This window comes from Hypomesus transpacificus, chromosome 15 (genome assembly GCF_021917145.1).
Source record: "Hypomesus transpacificus isolate Combined female chromosome 15, fHypTra1, whole genome shotgun sequence".
NCBI classification, from domain to species: Eukaryota; Metazoa; Chordata; class Actinopteri; order Osmeriformes; family Osmeridae; genus Hypomesus; species Hypomesus transpacificus.
In genome coordinates, this window is record NC_061074.1 from 2,029,243 (window position 1) to 2,050,717 (window position 21,475).

Sequence of the window (21,475 nt, forward strand, 5' to 3'; positions counted from 1 at the left end):
TTTCATAGATTTATATTATTCTCATGCATTGCTTCAGACAAATGATTTTTTATTTTCTTTTTCCTTATTAATGGTCCTATGTTTTTCTTTTTCATCAGTATTATCGAAATAGATGGCCCATAATACCAATCCTTATTTTCCCTCAATGTTTTTGAAATGGTTGTGAAATACCTCTGTATGCATGTTTGAATATTCATGCAATCTGGGAAGGTGGAGTTTGTCTGTGTCACTGACCAAAGATAAAGTGTTGAGAAAGGATCTTTCAATAAAGGGTTTTATTTGATTAATACATGTATTGATACAGGATGGTATTAGGATGGACTGAGATTCTGTGAAGTGAGCTGCTGGAATTTAATATTTTTTGTATTTGAAGATGATTTCCTGGTTGGGTTCTGGAAGGTAGCAGCCGATACCTGCAGAGGAGATCCAGAAAGAACTCTGTGTTAGTAGGTGCTCAGTACACAACCCTGCACATTTAGAGAGAGAGAGGGAGAGAGTGAGAGAGAGAGAGAGAGAGAGAGAGAGAGAGAGAGAGAGAGAGAGAGAGAGAGAGAGAGAGATTGACAGAGGAAAAGTCCTACTCACCAACATTAGCGGTGAAAATAGTGCCATTGACCATTTTCACCAGCAGCTCCCAGTACGTCCGTTTGATTTGGTCCCCATAAACTCCGTTGATGCTTTCCAGGTAGGGTCCGTAGTCAAAGTTCTCTGTGTAAGTGAAACTGACACAGTACAACCACATGCATGATTAAACTAGACACACGGACCAAATCACTTAACACCAACCCTCACTCAATCAAAATCACACACAACATAACACGATTGCCTATGAATGTCTGCATGACAAACAGGACAACAATGAAGTGTGTAGGAATGTGTGTGCTTGTGTGTACTGACGTGAAGTCTGGGCCTGTGTCCTGCAGCCTATTCATGGCCCCAAACAGGGAACCCCTGTAGACCACCGAGGAGATGTAGGTCAGGTTGGGGTAGTAGGTCAGACTGTTGTACACCAGCAGCTTTACAGGACAGTTCCCATAGCAGCCTGGAAACATAATGACAGACAACCACAATCAAGATGAGCCATGTAGTAACATACGCTAACACAGAGAGGAAACAACCTACAGATTGTGCTTGAGAGTGTGTGTGTGAGAGAGTGTGTGTGTGTCTTACCATCCCCAAACATGAGCCCTGCAACCAGAATATTAGCTAAGAGAAAAGCAATCTTCATGTGCATCATGTCTGCTTGTCGGTCCGTACACCTGTCTGGTTACCAGATGCTAGTTTGAAGTTCTCTCTTTCTTTCTCTCTTTCTCTCTTGCTCTCTCTTGTCTCTCTATTTATACCCTACCAGTGTATTGCCAGATAAACAGGCCTTTCAGGGTCAGAACTAGAACACAATGAACTTTTCAAGCCCGCACAGATTGCCAAATAAGATGGTTGGACATTCTTGTGTCGCATTTAAGTTTCCTTTATATTGACATTCAGTCATTCAGCAGGAGCTTTTATCCAAAGACACATACAAAAGTACATAACAGATTGCAGTGATTCATACTGGTTAATACTAAGCATGACTATGTTTAGCCTATCGTCTGCACCTCCTTGTGTCTCTGACTGTCTCTGGAGAAGGAGATCCCTCACTGAATTGCTCCTCCCAAGGTTCTCAATAGATTTTCCATGACGGTTTTCCTTGTCTTCTTTGAGGGTTTAAGTTTGTTTAGATGCAGTTCTATTGGCATATGTGAAGCCCTCTGTGCCATTACTTGTGTAATAGAATTTTAGGATGTATGGACAAGGAATGTGTTTTAATAGTGGTTGGACTGTAAGCTCATTTGTTCATTGTTAGGTCAAGAGAGGTTGAAGGAATGTCTGTTTGACCCAAGTCTGACCCCTCTGTAGGACAGTTTACCCTGGGGGATGGGTTGAGCATCTTATACGGCCTTATTTCTAAGATTCTTGATACAATGGAGATAAGTTGACATGGGGTACGTCTGTAGACATGAAGTCTGGGTGACATAAGGGTTAACACGTTTTTGGAATGTGTAGATATTGTATTACCTTTTCCTGATAAGACATCCATTGTGTCGGAGAATGTGACTGATGTTGATATTGATTGATTGTTGTTTATAGACCAGATGCTTGACAATTCCAGGGCACTCCTTGAAATATTGAAACTGAAGATGGCCAGGGGATCAGAACTTGTGTGACACTGTTTGGGCGTGCACTACTTCTGATCATCTGATTCATGACCAGGTTGTTTTGTGTTATTGTGTCATGTTTGTGTGTCGATGATGGTTACATTGGTAAAGATTAGTTTACGTTCTTATGTATACGTCATACTTCAGATAAACTTCAGGCCTCAACAAGGGTCATATCATTGCTTATCCTTTAAGATTTTCATAGATTTCTATTATTCTCATGCAATGCTTCAAACAAATGATTTTTTCTTTTCTTTTTCCTTATTAATGGTCCTATGTTTTTCTTTTTCATCAGTATTATCGATATAGATGGCCCATAAGACCAATCCTCATTTTCCCTCAATGTTTTTGAAATGGTTGTGAAATACTTCTGTATTGATGTTTGAATATTTATTTGTATTCTGAAAATTACATTTATGCAATCTGGGAAGGTGGAGTTTGTTTGTGTCACGGATCATAGAGAAAGTGTTAAAAAATGATCTTTCAATAAAGGGTTTTATTTGATTAATAGATGTACTGATACATGGTATTAGGATGGACTGAGACCCTGTGAAGTGGGATCTCCTCCAGACTCTGTTTCAGCTCTGCCCTCTGTCACCTGCTGGAGTTTAATAGTTTTTGTATTTGAAGATGATTTCCTGGTTGGCTTCTGGGATCTCGCAACCGATACCTACAGAGGAGATCCAGAAATAACTGTATTAGTAGGTGTGCAGTACACAACCCAGCATATTTAGAGAGAGAGAGATAATGGATAGAAAGGAAGAGTCCTACTCACCAACATCAGGGGTGAAAATAGTGCCATTGACCATTTTCACCAGCAGCTCCCAGTACGTCTGTTTGATTTGGTCCCCAGAAACTCCGTTGATGCTTTCTATGTAAGGGCCGTAGTCAACGTTCTCTGTGTAAGTGAATCTGACACAGTACATCCACATGCATGATTTAGCTAGACACACAGGCCAAATCACTTAACACCAACCCTCACTCAAAGTCCTACACAACATAACATGATTGCCCTTGAATGTCTACATGACAAACAGGACAACAATGAAGTGTGTAGGAATGTGTATGGTTGCGTGTACTGACTTGAATCCAGCGCTGGTGTTCTGCAGCCTCTTCATGGCCCCAAACACAGAACCCCTGTAGACCACCGAGGAGATGTAGGTCAGGTTGGGGCTGTTGGTCAGACTGTTGTACACTAGCAGCTTTACAGGAGAGTTCCCATAGCAGCCTGGAGACATATGGACTGACAACCACAATCAAGATGAGCCATGTAGTAACATAGGGCTAACACAGAGAGGAAACAACCTACAGATTGTGTGTGAGAGAGAGTGTGTGTGTGTTTGCGTGAGAGAGAGTGAGTGAGTGTGCGTGTGTCTTACCATCCCCAAACATGAGCCCTGCAACCAGTAGATTAGTTAAAAGAAAAGTAGTCTTCATGTACATCATGTCTGCTTGTCGGTCCGTACACCTGTCTGTTTCCAGATGCTAGTTTGAAGTTCTCTCTTTCTTTCTCTTGTCTCTCTATTTATACCCTACCAGTGTAGTGTCAGATAAACAGGCTTTTCAGAGTCATTACTGGAACACAATGACTAGTGACTCCAATTTCCTTGGGTGCAGTAAGAACTGGAACAGCCCCTAAGGATTGCCAAACAAGATGGTTGGACATTCTTGTGTCGCATTTAAGTTTCCTTTATATTTACATTCAGTAGTTCAACAGGAGCTTTTATCCAAAGACAGACAAAAGTACATAACAGATTGCTGTGATTCATACTGGTTAATACTAAGCATGACCATGTTCAGGCTATGGTCTGCACCTGTGTGTCACTGACTGTCTCTGGAGGAGGAGATCTCCCAAGGTTCTCCATGGGTTTTCCTTGGAGGTCTTCCTTGTCTTCTTTGAGGGTGGCATTGTTGGTTTAGATGCAGTTCTATGGGCATATGTGAAGCTCTCTGTGACATTGCATGTAAAAAGGGCTACAAAATGTATTGGATTTGAATACCAAGGAACATGAGACAAAATCTCAAATCACACAAAGAACACAGCATATGCTTTCATCCAAAGAAAATGATCTGTGACCTTTGTACATGCTACCATAATATACAGATGCAAGATTCTTCGAAACAGCACCCCATGTACTTTCAGAAGTATGCCTTTCAGAACTGGCCAGCTAAAGTACAAGCCGGTATTGCTGCTTGTGTGCTGTCCAAAATCATGCATTCATCATGTTGGGTATCACACCCTGAAGGGCGTATGGACAAGAAGGGGTGTGTCTGTGGTATTGTAGCACAAGAATAACTCTTTCCGAATTCTTACATGCACTTCCTTATAAGCCAGGTCAAACACACTGCATTTAGTCATCTTCAACACTTATTCTCTCCTCCATGCTTTTTGATATTATATCGGTATTCATATAACCATCATTATTTGCCATCATCACATTACGCAATTCCATTTTAACAGTAACTTAATATTTATCATTCATACAATCTGGGAAGGTTTTTCTGTGTCACTAATCTTGGAGAAACTCTTTTGAAACAAACTTTAAATGAAAGACCTTAAATCCTTTAGTTGTTCAATTCAGTGTTTTATTTGATTAATAGCTGTGCCTATCCAGGATGGCATCAGGATGGACTGGGGGCCTGTGATGTGGGATCTCTTCCAGACTCTGTGTCAAACCTACACACTGGTCTTTGTCCATGTGGTGTATTTGAAGATGACCATTTGGTTGGCTTCTGGGATGTAACAGCCAATACCTGCAGAGGAGATCCAGAGATCCTGTTAGCATGTGCTCAGTACACAAAATGGAGAGAGAGAGAGAGAGGGGGAGTGTGTGTGTGTGTGTGTGTGTGTGTGTGTGTGTGTGTGTGTGTGTGTGTGTGTGTGTGTGTAAGATACGAGTAGATGACAGTCAGCAGGGTGGAAGGTATCAGTTGGTAAAGAGGAGGGGTGGGTCTAGCTCAGTGGTAGCATGCTGTGAATGTATCATTATTATCACTATCAAAGAAATCAGGACCAAAAACACGAGACAGAAAGAGGAGTCCTGCCACACTCACCAACATCAGGTCTGATTACAGTCCCGTTCACCAGCCTCACCAGCAGCTCCCAGTACGTCTGTTTGGCGTCTTCTCCAGCGACCCCGTTGATGCTCTCCAGGTAGGGTCCATAATCATTGGTCTCGTGGTAGGTGAACCTGACACAACACAAACATCTAGACATGGGCCCAGACCATACCTAGTCCAACCTCTGCCCATAGGCAGCAATACCTTGGGACAACCACAACCGTGAGTTCTCTGTAGTTCTATGAAACTGACTTGAAGTTTGAGTTGGTCTTCTGCAGATTCCTCATGGCCCCCAGAAGGATGCCCCTGTAGGCCATGTTCGTGGTGTAGGTCAGGTTGGGGCTGTTGTTCACGCTGTCATACACTTGTAGTCCTATGGGGTAGCGGCCCTGGAGGTCTGCGGGATATACAGACAGACAACCACACAGTCCAGATAAGACACGCAGCTCTGTAGACAAGCAATGAGAAGTTACTAATAGTTCTTATTCATGTCCTGTGTCAGTTCAGCGGTGTGTGTGTGTGTTACCTTCCTTGGCCAGAAGCCCTGGAACCAGCAGAGCAGCGAAGAGAAGAGCGGCCATCTTCATATCCATCATGTCTGCTTGTCTGTCAGCGTGTTCTGTCAGCAAGTCTACGTGCTGCTTTCTTCTGTGCTGTGCTTTCCTGCTCTCTCTGCTTTATACCTCGCTTGGCACTTTCTCTCATATCTGAGCTCACTAAGTTAACACTCGAACACAATGGCAGTGTTCATTGTGTATATCAGATAGATTTTGGATCCATTTGGAGCCAAGTTCCGTAAGTGTACAATAGACCGCTTGTACTACCTTCAGGACTTGACACACCTGTTATTTAGTCATTCTTTGACCTCTAAACATCTTCCGGAATCCAATAACCATGTGATAACCGTACTGGGAAACACAGTATTCACAGCCTTTCAGAGAAATACCATGAGCAGTCTTTCACCAAAGATTTCTAATAAAAACTACAGTATCTCCCTGATTACAAACTATGAGGCCAATTGAGGGCTTTTAATAGGATTGGAAAATATGATGGCACAAAATATGGTTTACATCATCAATTACATCATCACTAAAACAACGTAGTTCCCGGCTGTAATATCCTTCTGGCTTGAGAGATGTCCTCAGAACTGATGACAGCTGTGTGACACTAATGTGAGAGCAGTGTCTGACACCCTGATGAACAGATCCAACCAGACTTCAGCCGCGGTCTAGGAGACTGCAGGATTCCAACACAGTCGGTCAGGACACAGAACTACACGTTTCTGAACAGTCATATTCCCAAACCTTATCACTGTCTTATTAGTCATTTCAAAATGTAGGCACAAAATGGTGCTGTTTTGAAGAGCATTATCAGCCCTGATGTTAGCGAGTGGGTGAGTGGGTTTTTCTCTCACAACAAACCCTGTGTCCCAGTGATAGCTCGGTTATGTGTGGTGGTGAGATGAGGTATAAAAGAGACAGAGGGAGATCATGAGAACACACTAAACTAACACCAGGTGACTGGCTGACAGACAAGGTGGACAGGCAAACAGGATGGATAAGAAAATTGCAGTTTTTCTCATTGCTACTCTGCTGGTTCCAAGACTCCTGGCAGGGAAAGGTAACACACACACAATCTCTCTCTCTCGCACACACCCAATATCTCTGTCTCACTTACACAAACACACACACACCCACATACACACAAACACAATGTCTTAGTCTCACTCACGCACACGTTACCCAAACACACGTACCTCCTATGACTCACACACATACAATCTCTCTCTCGCGCACACACAATATCTCTGTCTCACTTACACACACACACACCCACATACAAACACATACACACACGCACACACACACATGTCCCATGTAGTTAACTCCTAAGGGACAGGGTTACAATCTGTGACTTGAGTCCTCTCCGTGCTAACTTATGTTACTACATGACTCATCTAAACTGTGGTTACTTCTCCATTCTTCCAGGCTGCTATGGGAACTATCCTTTAACGCTGTTGGTGTACAACAGTCTGACCAACAGCCCCAACCTGACCTACATCTCCTCGGTGGTGTATGGAGGCATCCTGCTGGGCGCCATGACTACGCTGAAGGAGTCCAGCTCCAGCTTCAGGTCAGTACACGCAACCACACACATTCCTACACACGTCCCACTCTTTTACTGTAACTTGATCGTTGTTTTATTTGTCATATGGAAATGCATAGTCAACTGTGTTGTGCTGAGGATGGGATTTGCGTACGCCCCCATGGGTGAGGGCTGAGCTGAGTGTGATGTACATTTAGTCATTTAGCAGACACTCTTATCCAGAGCGACTTACAGTAAGTACAGGGACATTCCCTGTTCCCTGTAGAGTGATTGGGCCCATGTGTTCAGTTGAGTCATGCTTGTGGTTGTGCTCTGTCAGCTTTTCCTACTATGACACTGATGATTATGGACCCTACCTGGAGAGCATCAACGGGGTCGCTGGAGAAGACGCCAAACAGACGTACTGGGAGCTGCTGGTGAAGCTGGGGAACGGGACAGTAATCAGACCTGATGTTGGTGAGTAGGACTCTCCTCTCTCTCTTTTTATTCTCTTTCTCTCTGTGTATTTGTTGCTATTTTTGTCCTTGACTGTTATCTTTCAACTTCCTTGACTGTTTCTCTCTCTCACACACACACACACACACACACAGTACAATACAATATGCTAGGTTGTGTACTGAGCACAATCTAACACAGAGTTATTTCTGGATCTCCTCTGCAGGTATCGGCTGCTACATCCCAGAACCCAACCAGGAAATCATCTTCAAATACAAAAACTATTAAACTCCAGGAGGTGACACAGGGCAGAGCTGAAACAGTCTGGAGGAGATCCCACTTCACAGGGTCTCAGTCCATCCTAATACCATCCTGTATCAGTACATCTATCAAATAAACTTTTTCTATGATCGCTGACACTAACTCCCATTTCAAATGCATTCAAGGATTATAAGGACTAGTATCCTGTGCAATGTAGGTACTTTATAATGATCACAAAAACCAACATAACTCCTGTAATTGTTGTTGTCCAATAACTGATACATGTCATTACAACTTCTGTCCACCTGGGGTCGACACTGGACCTCTAGTCTGGCAGTGTGGCTTGGCCTAGGAGCCGGGTGGCAACCCATAATATGACCTGCTGATTGAGATAAGTCTGAGACAAGACAGTTCTTCAGAACATGGCATGATGGACACATTCTGATCAGAACACAACTCCTTCTTAAAGTTATCAATTTGAAATTGAACACGAGGTAACATTCCAGATAACGTCAACAACCAGCGGAGTGACCTTCGGCAACTCACCAGGTCAGACTGGGTTTCAGTGCCTTGCTTTAGGAGCACAATGGCAGTTGAGGTCTGTTCACTCCCTTGTGTCTGATTGGTCCTCAGTCATTTGTAACTTAAAAAGAGGAATCTTGGAGAAATCATCTAGAATGTAAGACTTGCCATAAACAGGTCATTTGACAGTTGAAGTCTGCTTGTTCTTTAACTGTGCTTGTATACCCCTACCTCCAACCATGCTTCTTTACAAATAAAAGAAATAAAGAATGTGTGTCCTATGGCGGTTGATAGGCCTGAATGAGTTACTTTCATTGTGGCTGTTTATTCAATGTTCATGTTTCAAGTATGAGCTTGTCAGGCTGTGTTTGGAAGTCAGTTCTGTCTCAGAGAAAAGAAACCCCTTAGGCGACACGTCCCGGCACGCAGCCAAGCTCGTCACATCCCCGAAGATTGCCAGGAATCCAGTACTTCGTCAAACACCTGAAGGCACCTATTATGATCATTGAGAGAAAACAAGAGACATCATTTTGACATGGATACATCATGCTTACACACGCGCATTGTGGTAAAACAATAAATAGAGATAGGTTAACTAGACCCAGCACTCATTCCTGACAACTTCGTTTTCTGACCTAGGGAGCGGGTTTCTGGGCGGCGAGTATGCCTTCAAGTCTTGGCTTCACAGCAGCAGTGCCTGTGGCCTACTGTGTGATAGTGAACCCCAGCCATCCAATTCCGTTGTAGTTACATAAAAACTGCATTCTAGCAATAGCAAACCTCTGTCAACTTTGATCAGGATTAACTTCGGGTGTGTTTGTATGAACTAAGTGTACATAGAAGTTTTCCCATGTGAAAAAAGCGATACTTGGCTCTTTAACGCTACCTCCTCGGTTGCGCGGTACGAGCTCTAGCCCCCCAGTTACGCCCTACCGGAGACTGTCCTCGTGCAGCGTTAGACACTGTAGGCTACAGCTGACTGTACCAGCGGAAACGACTGTCGGTCTTGGTGGGATGATTGACTGAATACAAGGATAACGCACATTACAAGGAATATTATCAGGTCGGCAAATTTGTTATCGGGTCAACAAATCTACGTGTTGTTGATTAGGTCTATTTGTCTCAGTGAAAGCAGCCAGCGCCTCATGTAATTTAAGAAAAGTGTTATTCTCTCTGCATGTTTTGTGTCAGAATGGTCTACTGTAATGTCTGTTGTTGTATGACACTTCTGCATTTAGATACTCCACTAAATTATACTGGGTAGCAGATCTTCGGTAGTCCCGTTATGAATGCAACATTATTATTTTTTTATTTCTCAATGGCTTTGAATGACAGTACCCACCCATCAATTTATTATTATACTTAACATATTTTATATACAACGAAGACCAATATCCATTATATTATACAAACATTTTCTTTAGAATGCTACATTTTTACATCAGTCCGAGTGTGATCCTTGTGATTCTACTTTACAGAACAAGGAATCGAAGAAAACCTTGTGAGTCGAACCAAGGTGAGTTATTATTTGATGAGTATCAAATCATTATTCTGTCTAGCTCTAATTTTCTAAAATGTCTCAATCAAACAGTGGCCTGTTGCATTTCTATCATATTCTGTCTTGCCATTTGTCAGTTAGGCCTAATTAAATATGGACCAGTTGATCATTTTCAAAAGTAAATGTCTTTCCAGCGTCACTAGTCAATGTGTCTACCGTCAAAGGCCCAGGTCAAGGATTGAGACAGCTCTACCTCTGCGTTTCTCATGGGCTCATCCCCTCCGCTCCTTTCACGTGACTGGGCACCGTACCGAGGCTGGGTTAGGATAGGGACATGCAGGTTCTGACTGTAGGAACACAGTGTAGTAGGTCCTCAACAAGAATGCAAGCCTTTAGTCTTCCAAAGCCTCTTCTATGAATTAGCCACCTTATACTCCAAGTCATGAGTGAGCAGCTCCCTGACCTAATTAGTTGAGCTCATTAGTCCGCACACACTGGGGGCAGCACCTCTGTAACAATACTGATAACTCTGAACAGAATGTTTGATTGTGTTCCAGCTGTTTGGAAGCTGGACCAAGACTGTTTGTCTGGTGGTGATGTACCATGTGTCTAGTAACAGGACCAGGTGTGTTGGTCTGGGGGTGGTGTACCAGGTGTGTACCGGGTATCAGGTTCTGGTCTGTAGGCCGTGTAGCAGATGTGTAGTAGCAGGAAGGATACAGTAGATCTTGTTCTAGAAACACAGGGACCTCCAGTGGAGTGCTGGGGGTCAGCGAGTCCTCTCCTCTCCCGCTCCTCCCATCCAGGAGAGGGACTGACCTGCGTGGGAATGAGGGGGGAGAGAGAGAGAGAGAGAAAGAGAGAGAAAAGTACAGTATTGTTTGATGTGACATGTTGGCATGTACCACACACACGTGGTTTCGATTCTACTTTAGCCCTGACACCCAAAGGTCCCCCCCTCCATGCTCCCCCTCTTCTCTACTCCCACGTTTCTTCCCCCATCCTACTTTCCCCCTCTCCGTCCTCCTCCCATGTTCCTGTCCCCACCTCTCCCTCCTCTGTCAGAAGGAGGTGGACGTGCGAGGCCTTGTACAAGGGGGTGAGCAGAGGGCCAGACCAGTCTCATAACTCAGGTTGGGTCAGTGTTGTGCCTATTGTGCTGTACCTGATGACTGCTTTTTCCCAAGCCCCCCCCCCTCCAGCTACCCACAGCTCTCCCAGGTCCTCCCCAAACCCTGAGAGCCCCCACAAGCTCTCACTTTTGCCCCGAACCTTTCTCCACACTGCCCTCCCTTCCTCCCTACCTCTCCCCCCACCCTTACCCCTCTCTCCCAGCTCTTCAGAAGTCTCTGAGAACCCCCAAACCTCCCCCCCCCCACCACCACCACCACCAACATTTGCTCCCCCAGCCCTCCCCCAGCCCTCCCCCAGCCCTCCCACATCAAGGAGACGTAAAGAAGTCGATTTTAATCCCCCTGGTGGGATTAGTACCCCATGAGTGATTAAATGTGACTTCCGTCTCCAAGGGAATACAGTACAGTACCAGGACAGCACTGGGAACCCAGCACCAAGTTTCCAGAGAACAAAGTCCAGATTACAGATCTCTATTTTGATGATCATTATAATAAGGGATTAATCACCCGATGATCAGAGAAAAGGCTGCATATTTCAGGCGCTTAGCATCATTGCAGACACTGCCGCTGGATGTGGCTGACATGTTGGCTGGATGACGGCCCTTCCCAGTCTACAGCACCTCTCCCCCCAGACATGTGACCCCCCCCCCCCCCCAATCTCAGTCCCCAGGCTCATTCTAGCCTTGACCCTAGACCCTCCACCTCAAAACTCAATCTAGCCCTGACCCTAAACCCTCCAGCCCAGTCCCAGGACCACTCTGGCTTTGACCCCTCCAACCTAGTCCCAGGGCCAGGATCACTATCGTCCGGATCAAAGCCTTAAACATGGCAGTCCCAGTCCCAACCTCAGTCATGTCCCTGTTGTGGTCCCAAGCACCCTGTCCTTCAATGTGTCATCCCCAGGAGGGTTTCAATCTAGAATGTAGCTCATGCTTTATGGACAGATAAGGACACGGAGCACCCTGGCCCTGCTACAGCCTGTTCTGTCTCTGCCTCACGTACAGTGTGTCCTGTGTTGGTTCTGTCTGCTAAGGTATATACTGTCTAACGCACTATAGGTCACAGGCTTGTTATTCAGTAAGCTCTCCTTCCTGTTGGAACACACCACAACGTCGACCTTTGCTGTTGAACTGGAGCGGAGCTGGAAGGGAGTCATGTGTGTAGTGTCGCCCTCCCGAATCCCCTCGCCCCTGTGCCTGACCCAGCCCATGATCATGATCTCCCTCTCTCTCTCTCTCTCTCTCTCTCTCTCTCTCTCTCTTCTCTCTCTAGAGCGTAGGTATGGCGGATCAGACAGCAGAGAGGCCTGGGGAGCTGGGTGAGTCGGTGAGCATCCCCATGGAGGAGAGGCTGCATAACAGCGAAGCGTTGAGCAATGGGGACGTGCTGTGCAATGGTGAAGCGCTGTGTAACGGGGAAGGGCTGTGTAACGGGGAGGGGCTGTGTAACGGGGAGGGGCTATGTAACGGGGAGGGGCTGTGTAACGGGGAGGGGCTGTGTAACGGGGAGGGGCTGTGTAACGGGGAGGGGCTGTGTAACGGGAGCGGAGCTCCTCAGGACGCCTCCATGCTGACCCACCTGAAGAAGGTGGAGAACCAGATCACCGAAGCCCAGCGCTTCTCCCACCTGCCCAAACGCTCCACCGTGGACCTGGAGTTCACCAACCTCTCCTACACCATCCGGGAAGGGCCCTGCTGGAGGAGGAGGGGTGAGACGCACACACACAGAAGACAGACACACTCAGAAGACAGACACACACAGAAGACAGACATACACAGAAGACAGACACACACAGAAGACAGACACACACAGAAGACAGACATACACAGAAGACAGACACACACAGAAGACAGACATACACAAAAGACAGACATACACATAAGACAGACACACACAGAAGACAGACATACACAGAAGACAGACACACACAGAATTATATACGACCTGACGCGGTTGGCGCCCTCTGCTGGTAGTGCGGGAGGGTTAATTAATGGATGCACTTGGGAAAATGCGGCCCCCCTCTTCATGCAGCCCTAGGCGGCTACCTATGTCTTCTATAAGGACCTGCCCTGCTCACACAGAAACACACAACCCATTGACACACAAGCAGACAGCCCCACAGGCCAAAGTCTGAGTTTCTATGATGAGCCTGGTGACAGAGTGGGCAGGAAGACATGTTACCATGTTATTCTGTCTGTTCGTGACAGTAAATCATTCTCCACCTGACCCATCGGTCCAGTATGGTCAGTGATAGATACAACAAGGGATTGGACATACACAATGAAAAAATAAGACCAAATATCATATTTCCAAACGTGGATCTGAACGGCTCCGTTCACTTCAGTCCATCAGCAGGGCGACCGAAGGGTGCAGTCACATGGCAGGGTGATGGGATAGGGCCGATCAATACACACTCGTTTACATGTTCTGTCTCCACACACTATTACGCACACTTGACATGAAAACAGAAGCTTGTTGTTGGGGTTAGTGCTCACATGACTGGTTTCATGCCTGGCAGGGGATTTCAGCTACTTACTGGATACCACACCATCAGCATTGGAATACTGGTAACCTGACTGGCTGGCAGACTGGCTGTCTGTCTGAATTATTCTATGCTGCCTACATGACGAATATGACTGATGTTCTGACGGATTACTGCCTGCCTGGCTCACTGTCTGGCTGAAATACTCACTGCCTGCCTGGCTCACTGTCTGGCTGAAATACTCACTGCCTGCCTGGCTCACTGTCTGGCTGAAATACTCACTGCCTGCCTGGCTCACTGTCTGGCTGAAATACTCACTGCCTGCCTGGCTCACTGTCTGGCTGAAATACTCTCTGCCTGCCTGGCTCACTGTCTGGCTGAAATACTCACTGCCTGCCTGGTTGCCAAGCTGCCTGACTGACTGACTGACTCAACTGACATACCTGACAAGGTCCCTCCAGCGGCTGTGAGTCCACAGAATAACAAATAGTCCTGTGATGTCCCCTGGGCCCTGTGCTGGTAAACGGTTTGTCTACGAGCATGTTAACCCATTAGATATTTATAGGATTTCTCCTGGAGTTTTCACAGGAGAAACAGCAGTGACACATGAGACTACAGGGTGTGTTTTTATCGAGTTTCCACCTCAAGCTTGGGTTGCATCTCTGAAGCTGTGTAAACTGTGTGTTTCAGACTGTCATCCATCACACATAGGCTGCTATTGACCATCCATCACACAAGGTGGACTCCCTCCCTCCTCCTCTCTATCTTTTTCTCTCTAACCCTGTTCATCGATAGCTGATTTCAGGACCATCAACAGTAAACAGGATTGATTCAGCAGGGCTGGCTGTATTCAGTGCCCTCACAGTGACACCCAGATGCACAAGGGACTCTGTAGGGTGTGTCTGTGACTGGAGCCCAGTGTAGACGCTAATCACACACCTGATTCAGACACCTGATTCTTTTGAAGGTGTCTTTACGGGGATTCGAGGTGGTCCTTTAACAAAGTGCTTGTGTATCTCTATAGGGTTTAAAGCTTTGCTGAAGTGCCTGTCCGGAAGGTTCTGCAGCAGGGAGCTCATCGGCATCATGGGGCCCTCGGGGGCTGGAAAGTCCACCCTGATGAACATCCTGGCTGGGTACAGGTGAGACCAGTCACTCTGTACAGGTGAGACCAGTCACTCTGTACAGGTGAGACCAGTCACCTGGGTACAGGTGAGACCAGTCACTCTGTACAGGTGAGACCAGTCACCTGGGTACAGGTGAGACCAGTCACTGTGTACAGGTGAGACCAGTCACTCTGTACAGGTGAGACCAGTCACCTGGGTACAGGTGAGACCAGTCACTCTGTACAGGTGAGACCAGTCACTGTGTACAGGTGAGACCAGTCACTCTGTACAGGTGAGACCAGTCACTGTGTACAGGTGAGACCAGTCACTCTGTACAGGTGAGACCAGTCACTGTGTACAGGTGAGACCAGTCACTCTGTACAGGTGAGACCAGTCACTGTGTACAGGTGAGACCAGTCACTCTGTACAGGTGAGACCAGTCACCTGGGTACAGGTGAGACCAGTCACTCTGTACAGGTGAGACCAGTCACTGTGTACAGGTGAGACCAGTCACTCTGTACAGGTGAGACCAGTCACTGTGTACAGGTGAGACCAGTCACTCTGTACAGGTGAGACCAGTCACCTGGGTACAGGTGAGACCAGTCACTGTGTACAGGTGAGACCAGTCACTCTGTACAGGTGAGACCAGTCACTATGTACAGGTGAGACCAGTCACCTGGGTACAGGTGAGACCAGTCACCTGGATGCCACTGACTGTGTATATGTATGTATGTGTGTGCATGCATGTGTACGTGTGAGTGTGTGTGTGTGTGTATGTATGTGTGTGTATGTACCTGCATGCATATGTGTGCATGTGTGTGTGTGTGTGTGTTCTCCAGGGAAACAGGGATGAAGGGCCAGATCTTGGTGAATGGGAAGCCCAGAGAGTTGAGGACCTTCAGGAAGATGTCCTGCTACATCATGCAGGACGACATGCTGCTGCCCCACCTCACCACCAGGGAGGCCATGATGGTGAGGACACACACAACACAAAGATATATATACTCGCATACACACACACACGACAATGCACACACAAACGCACTCCCACAGACCCAATACAAAACACACATACAAACTCACATGCATGCATACAGACACTCACACACACTCACAAAATAGGTACGCACCCAATCACACATTGCACAAATGTACTTTCTGTAGAAGTAGACCAGGGTGGATTGTGGGAGTTCTCATAAGAGTTCTCAAAACGTGCTCAGAGTTGTTTGAATGGCGTGTCATTTCAGGTCTCTGCCAACTTGAAGCTGAGTGAGAATATGGAAGTGAAGAAGGAGCTGGTGAGCCACATGGGAAACTGAAAATGTGGTTTGTGTGTGTGTGTATGTGTGTGTTTGTTTGTGCGTGTATGTGTGTGGTTTGTGTGTGTGTCTGGTGGCATGCTTGTGCGTGTGTGCTTCCCCTTCTGTGTGGGGAGGATGTGAGTCCTGCAGTTCTCTGCCCGGTAACTGCTCTGTAACTGCCCTATAACTGCTCTGTAACTGCCCTATAACTGCTCTGTAACTGCCCTATAACTGCTCTGTAACTGCCCTATAACTGCTCTGTAACTGCCCTGTAACTGCCCTGTAAAGATGCTGTGTGCTTCTCCACCCAGGTGAATGAGATCCTGACGGCGCTGGGTCTGCAGGAGTGTGCCCACACCCGAACCAGCTCCCTGTCGGGGGGGCAGTGCAAACGGCTGGCCATCGCTCTAGAGCTGGTCAACAACCCCCCTGTCATGTTCTTTGACGAGCCCACCAGGTGAGACACACACACCTCGCCGCTCCAGCAGATACGTCACACTACCACTGCCTCACACACACCTCACTGTCCAACCCAACTGGCTCACAAACACCTCACTGTCCAACCCAACTGGCTCACACACACCTCACTGTCCAACCCAACTGGCTCACACACACCTCACTGTCCAACCCAACCGCATTCCAATACTTTTGACATTTTATTCACTTAGCAGACGCTTTTATCCAAACGACGTACACATTGTGCATGTCGAAAGTACCGCAGGAGATCTAGGATCAGAAGTGTTATAGTTGTAACAGTATTTCAATGGTCAGAGACAGAGGCAAGGATCAGTTCAGCAATAACATCTTAATGACTCAAGTACCATGCACAATGCTATAATCCTGTGCCATTTGACAGTGTTTGTGTTATTGACCTCTGTAACCCCCCCAGCGGTCTGGACAGTGCCTCATGCTACCAGGTGGTCTCCCTGATGCGTTCTCTGGCCCTGGGGGGAAGAACCATCATATGCACCATCCACCAGCCCAGTGCAAAGCTCTTTGAGATGTTTGACAAGGTGAGCACTACTGTCGCCAGCTCTCCTCCTGTCCGAGCCTGCGGCCCTCCCCAGCTCTCCCCCAATCAGAACCACAGACACAGAAGGCCCATAGAGGGTGTTTCTGCAGTGCGGTGTTGTGTTGCGACAGTGGCTGAGCTGATGTGTGTCTCTGGGTGTCTCCAGCTTTATATCCTGAGCCAGGGACAGTGCATCTACAAGGGGAGTGTCCCTCACCTCATCCCCTACCTGAAGACCCTGGGCCTGCACTGCCCCACCTACCACAACCCTGCCGACTTCAGTGAGTTCACACAGAGGAGCACCACGCAGTGCTACAATCTACTCATTCACTCATTCATTCGTTTGCTCACTTACCCATGCATTTATACATTAATTCACTCAATCACCAGCATTTTCCTCCCACTCACGTAATCACTTGTTTTTTTCCATTCAGACATTGACTCATTCATGTATTCATTCAGTCATCCATCAATCCATGTTGAATCCTTCCCTCGTTCATGCCGTCCTGTGATGTGGTGCGTCCTCAGTCATCGAGGTGGCGTCGGGGGAGTATGGGGACTTGAACCCGGTGCTGTTCGAGGCTGTTCAGGGGGGGATGTGTGCCTTAGAGGAGAAGAAGAACCTGTCAGACAAGAAAGACCCTGCAGCCGTCTGCCCCACAAGGTGCCCCAACGTGAGTGCTGGCGGGGGGGCTTTGGTCAGAGGCACTGGAGTTGTAACTAGAGGTTGTGGTACTGCCATTGCTAGGGGGCACTGCATACGTAGCTGCTACAGATCAGAGAGTGTCTGGACGAGCAGCCTGGACCCTGATGTTGTTCTCCTCTCCTCCAGGATTCAGGACACATAGAGAGCCACACGTTTGCCACCAGCACCCTGACCCAGTTCTGGATCCTCTTCAAGAGGGCGCTCATCACCATCTGCAGAGACCAGGCAGGAGATCGGCTGTAGATGCTCCTTCATGCTACAGGGCTGCAGGCACACTCAGGGTTATGGTGCTAACAGAACTACAGTACCAGTCAAAAGTTTGGACACATTTTCACATTTGAATGGGAAAATGTGTACAAACTTTTGACTGGTACTGTATATATGAATCCCCAAGATGTGTAACACGTGTGTTTGTGTGTGTGTGTGTGTGTGTGTGTGTGTGCGTGTCAGGTTCTGACTCACCTCAGACTGATGTCCCACATCTCCATCGGCGTTCTGATTGGTCTGCTCTACCTGAACATTGGTAACGACGCCAGCAAGGTGTTCAACAACACGGGCTTCCTGTTCTTCTCCATGCTCTTCATCATGTTCGGAGCCCTCATGCCCACCGTGCTGACCTGTGAGTCGGACTCAACACAACTCTGAATCTCAGAACCTCAGGAAAACTGCATGTTAATCAGAATTTCAGTTATCAGTCTGAGGCTGCTAGGCAACTGAGTTGACCCCCACCTCTCCTCTGTGCGTGGATGCAGTTCCCCTGGAGATGTCAGTGTTCCTGAGGGAGCATCTCAACTACTGGTACAGTCTGAAGGCTTACTACCTGGCCAAGACCATGGCAGACATACCCTTCCAGGTGAGTGTGTGTGAGAAAAAGTTGGGTCATTCGCCAAGTTAGTACGTTTCTTTGCTTTGCATGTGTATGAGAGAGACACACACAGACACTAAGAAAGAGAGATACATAGTTTGGACGGTGAGTGTGTGTGTGTCTATCCACCTACTACATTATATTCAACAGTGCTGTTCTGTAGGTGTAACAACAGTGCTACCCAGTGTTGATCCCAGGTACTGCGCCTCTCTCCAGGTGCTGTGCCCTATCATGTACTGCAGCATCGTGTACTGGATGACAGAGCAGCCTCCGGAGGCCTGTCGCTACCTGCTCTTCGTGGCTCTGTCCACCTGCACAGCCCTGGTGGCCCAGTCCCTGGGGCTGCTGGTGGGGGCCGCCTGCCCCTCCCTACAGGTAGGCCTACTGGGACCAGGAGGGATGGACAGGACCCGTGGGGAGAGTGAACAATCACATGAGGAGGGGATGTATGAATGGAGGAGTTAATGAGTGAATCAGTCCTATGAGGAGTGAATGGATGGAGGTGAATAAGCAAATGAATCACATGTGGATGGAATGAATGAACGGAGTTAATGAATCAATCAATCACATGAGGAGTGCGTAAATGAATGGAACGGAGGAGTAAATGACTCACACAAAGAGTGAATGAAACCCTGGGCTCAGCAGTTGCTTCAGGACGTGGGATTGACCTCACTTCCTCCACGGTATGTCTACTTCCCCAGGTGGCCACGTTCGTGGGCCCCGTCACAGCCATCCCCGTCCTGCTGTTCTCCGGCTTCTTCGTCAACTTCGACACCATCCCCAGCTACCTGCAGTGGAGCTCCTATGTGTCCTACGTCCGGTCTGTTCCACACCACGTCCACGCTCACTCACTCACTCAAATCAAACTGCTTTTTTAGCTTGACAGACAAATAGTATATATATTGCAGAACGTTGTCAACAGTTGGAATGAATCGAGTCATGGAATCGGTTTGTTAGGTTCTTGTTAGGTTCCTCGGGGTAACAGCTTGTGTTCTGTGCCCCCCAACTCTCCCTCTCAGGTATGGCTTTGAGGGTGTGATTTTGTCCATATATGGGATGAACCGCTCTGAGTTGGAGTGTCCGGGGAAGGTGTGTAAGTTCCAGCGGCCAGAGGAGGTGCTGCAGCTGCTGGACGTGGAGGACGCCAAGCTCTACATGGATTTCATCATGCTGGGCATCTTCTTCATCATCTTCAGACTGGCCACGTATCTGGTGCTGCGATACAAGATCAAGTCTGAGCGATAGACCTTGGCCCGGGCCTTCCTCGCTGCCTTGGTCTGGTCTGATCAGGTCTGGTCCGGTCTGATCGGGTTTGGTCTAGTCTGGTCTGTGCACAGCAACTATTCAGCACATCTTTTGCGATCCACTTTCTGTCCTTCCCACAAACTATTCCGGTCCCTTCTGGGATCCACTCTGTTCATCCAGGGACTCTTGTTTTGGCTTCAAATCTCAGAACCACAAAATGCTGCTCAGAAGAAGATCCTTCTGGAAGATGATGGTTTGGTGCTTATACATGGTGGTAGCAGAGAGAAGACAAGACGGGTTGTCACACACACACACACATTCACGTTTTATACCTCAACTACTATACATTGACTGGACTTAAGACCTCACTATTGTGGACATCAGGTACTGTGGAGGGCACCACACACAGACTGGTCTAAGGACCCCTGCCTGCAGACAGAACCAAAAACAGAGAATGTTTACATGTCGTTTGTAACCAAGCCGACCCGATCGACATTCTGGAGTGGCACTGCAGTGATTGAGTGTTTGTGTGAATGAGTGAATCTGAAGCAATCAAGTGACCATTATTCAGGCCTCTTCTCACCCTGCCTCTCAGGTCCATTAAGGTTTGGTTACTGACAGACAGTCGCCTGGCTAAGACATGACCGCAATCTTTGTTTTATGTTCATGAAAGTCAAATCTTAATAGATTTTTCAAATGTTTTTTTTTTATATTGTGAGATGTAGTCTTTCTCATGTCGATTTATAATGTCTCATTATACCTATAAAGATATTAACGTATATATATATATATATATTTTTTAATCCCACGTTTTTTTTATTGTGCTACTATTATATGTACTGTATGTGTAAAATACATTGTTGAGTTTAGTTTCATTTCAAAGAGAGGCAGTTCACGTGTAGCCTTAGCCGCTCAAAACAGTCCTGATATCTGTGGCCTTCTATAGCCGAGTGTCAATGGACATATTCGGGTCAGACTTTCTCAAACAACCCAAATGTGGGTGGGACAGCTTTTTTTATAACAGCCATTGGATGCAGCCATTAAGTAATGTTCTTCATAAAAGTGAGGGTGACCGACTTGCCGTTTTCAAAGTGTGAAATAAAACCTATGCCCCTGCCCAAACTCATTTATATCAGTTTTGACCTTGATCTTATTGATGGCTTGAGTAGCTGTGTTGGTTTGTTGGCCATCCAGCAGGTAGCTGTGTTTGCACTGTGAAAACAAGGGATCAGCAGGGGGAAGATAACCAAAGAGCATCAAGAAGAAACACCATAGTGATTTTTTCACCATCTTGTTTCATCTTAATTGTGACAATCCTGAATGGTCTACCTGTGGCCAAGTCCTATGATGTTTAAATTATGACAAAACAAATGATCTTTCAGTCAAACTGTACAAAGCAAATTTATGCTGTTAAAATAAAGCCTTCTCACTTGTCTAACTTAGGACAATGTTTTAATGTGTAAAAACTTAATAAATTCTAGAGATGTGGCAGCAATAACGACCTACACCATGTGTAATGTTTTGTCATCTTTTGTCAGGCTATTTCTG

At 46.8% G+C, this 21,475-nt stretch overlaps 2 protein-coding genes across 2 annotated transcripts; one reads left to right on the forward strand and one right to left on the reverse strand.

Annotated features, from left to right (window-relative positions):
* Window positions 1-4,757: 4,757 nt before the first annotated feature.
* On the reverse strand, window positions 4,758-6,046 carry LOC124477443 (transcobalamin-1-like). The gene is made up of 4 exons (XM_047035231.1): window positions 5,782-6,046; window positions 5,508-5,652; window positions 5,250-5,386; window positions 4,758-4,949 (listed from the first exon to the last, which is right to left on the reverse strand). Exons 1-4 carry the CDS (start codon window positions 5,849-5,851, stop codon window positions 4,873-4,875), a joined length of 429 nt encoding a protein of 142 aa, XP_046891187.1. The 5' UTR covers window positions 5,852-6,046; the 3' UTR covers window positions 4,758-4,872.
* A 3,077-nt stretch (window positions 6,047-9,123) lies between these two features.
* abcg4b (ATP-binding cassette, sub-family G (WHITE), member 4b) lies at window positions 9,124-21,382 on the forward strand. The gene is made up of 17 exons (XM_047035233.1): window positions 9,124-9,642; window positions 10,058-10,095; window positions 12,483-12,577; window positions 12,755-12,918; window positions 14,717-14,834; window positions 15,638-15,770; window positions 16,046-16,096; window positions 16,411-16,556; window positions 16,989-17,112; window positions 17,278-17,392; window positions 17,640-17,785; window positions 17,944-18,042; window positions 18,268-18,436; window positions 18,570-18,670; window positions 18,899-19,057; window positions 19,384-19,502; window positions 19,702-21,382. Exons 3-17 carry the CDS (start codon window positions 12,492-12,494, stop codon window positions 19,925-19,927), a joined length of 1,956 nt encoding a protein of 651 aa, XP_046891189.1. The 5' UTR covers window positions 9,124-9,642; window positions 10,058-10,095; window positions 12,483-12,491; the 3' UTR covers window positions 19,928-21,382.
* Window positions 21,383-21,475: the final 93 nt, after the last annotated feature.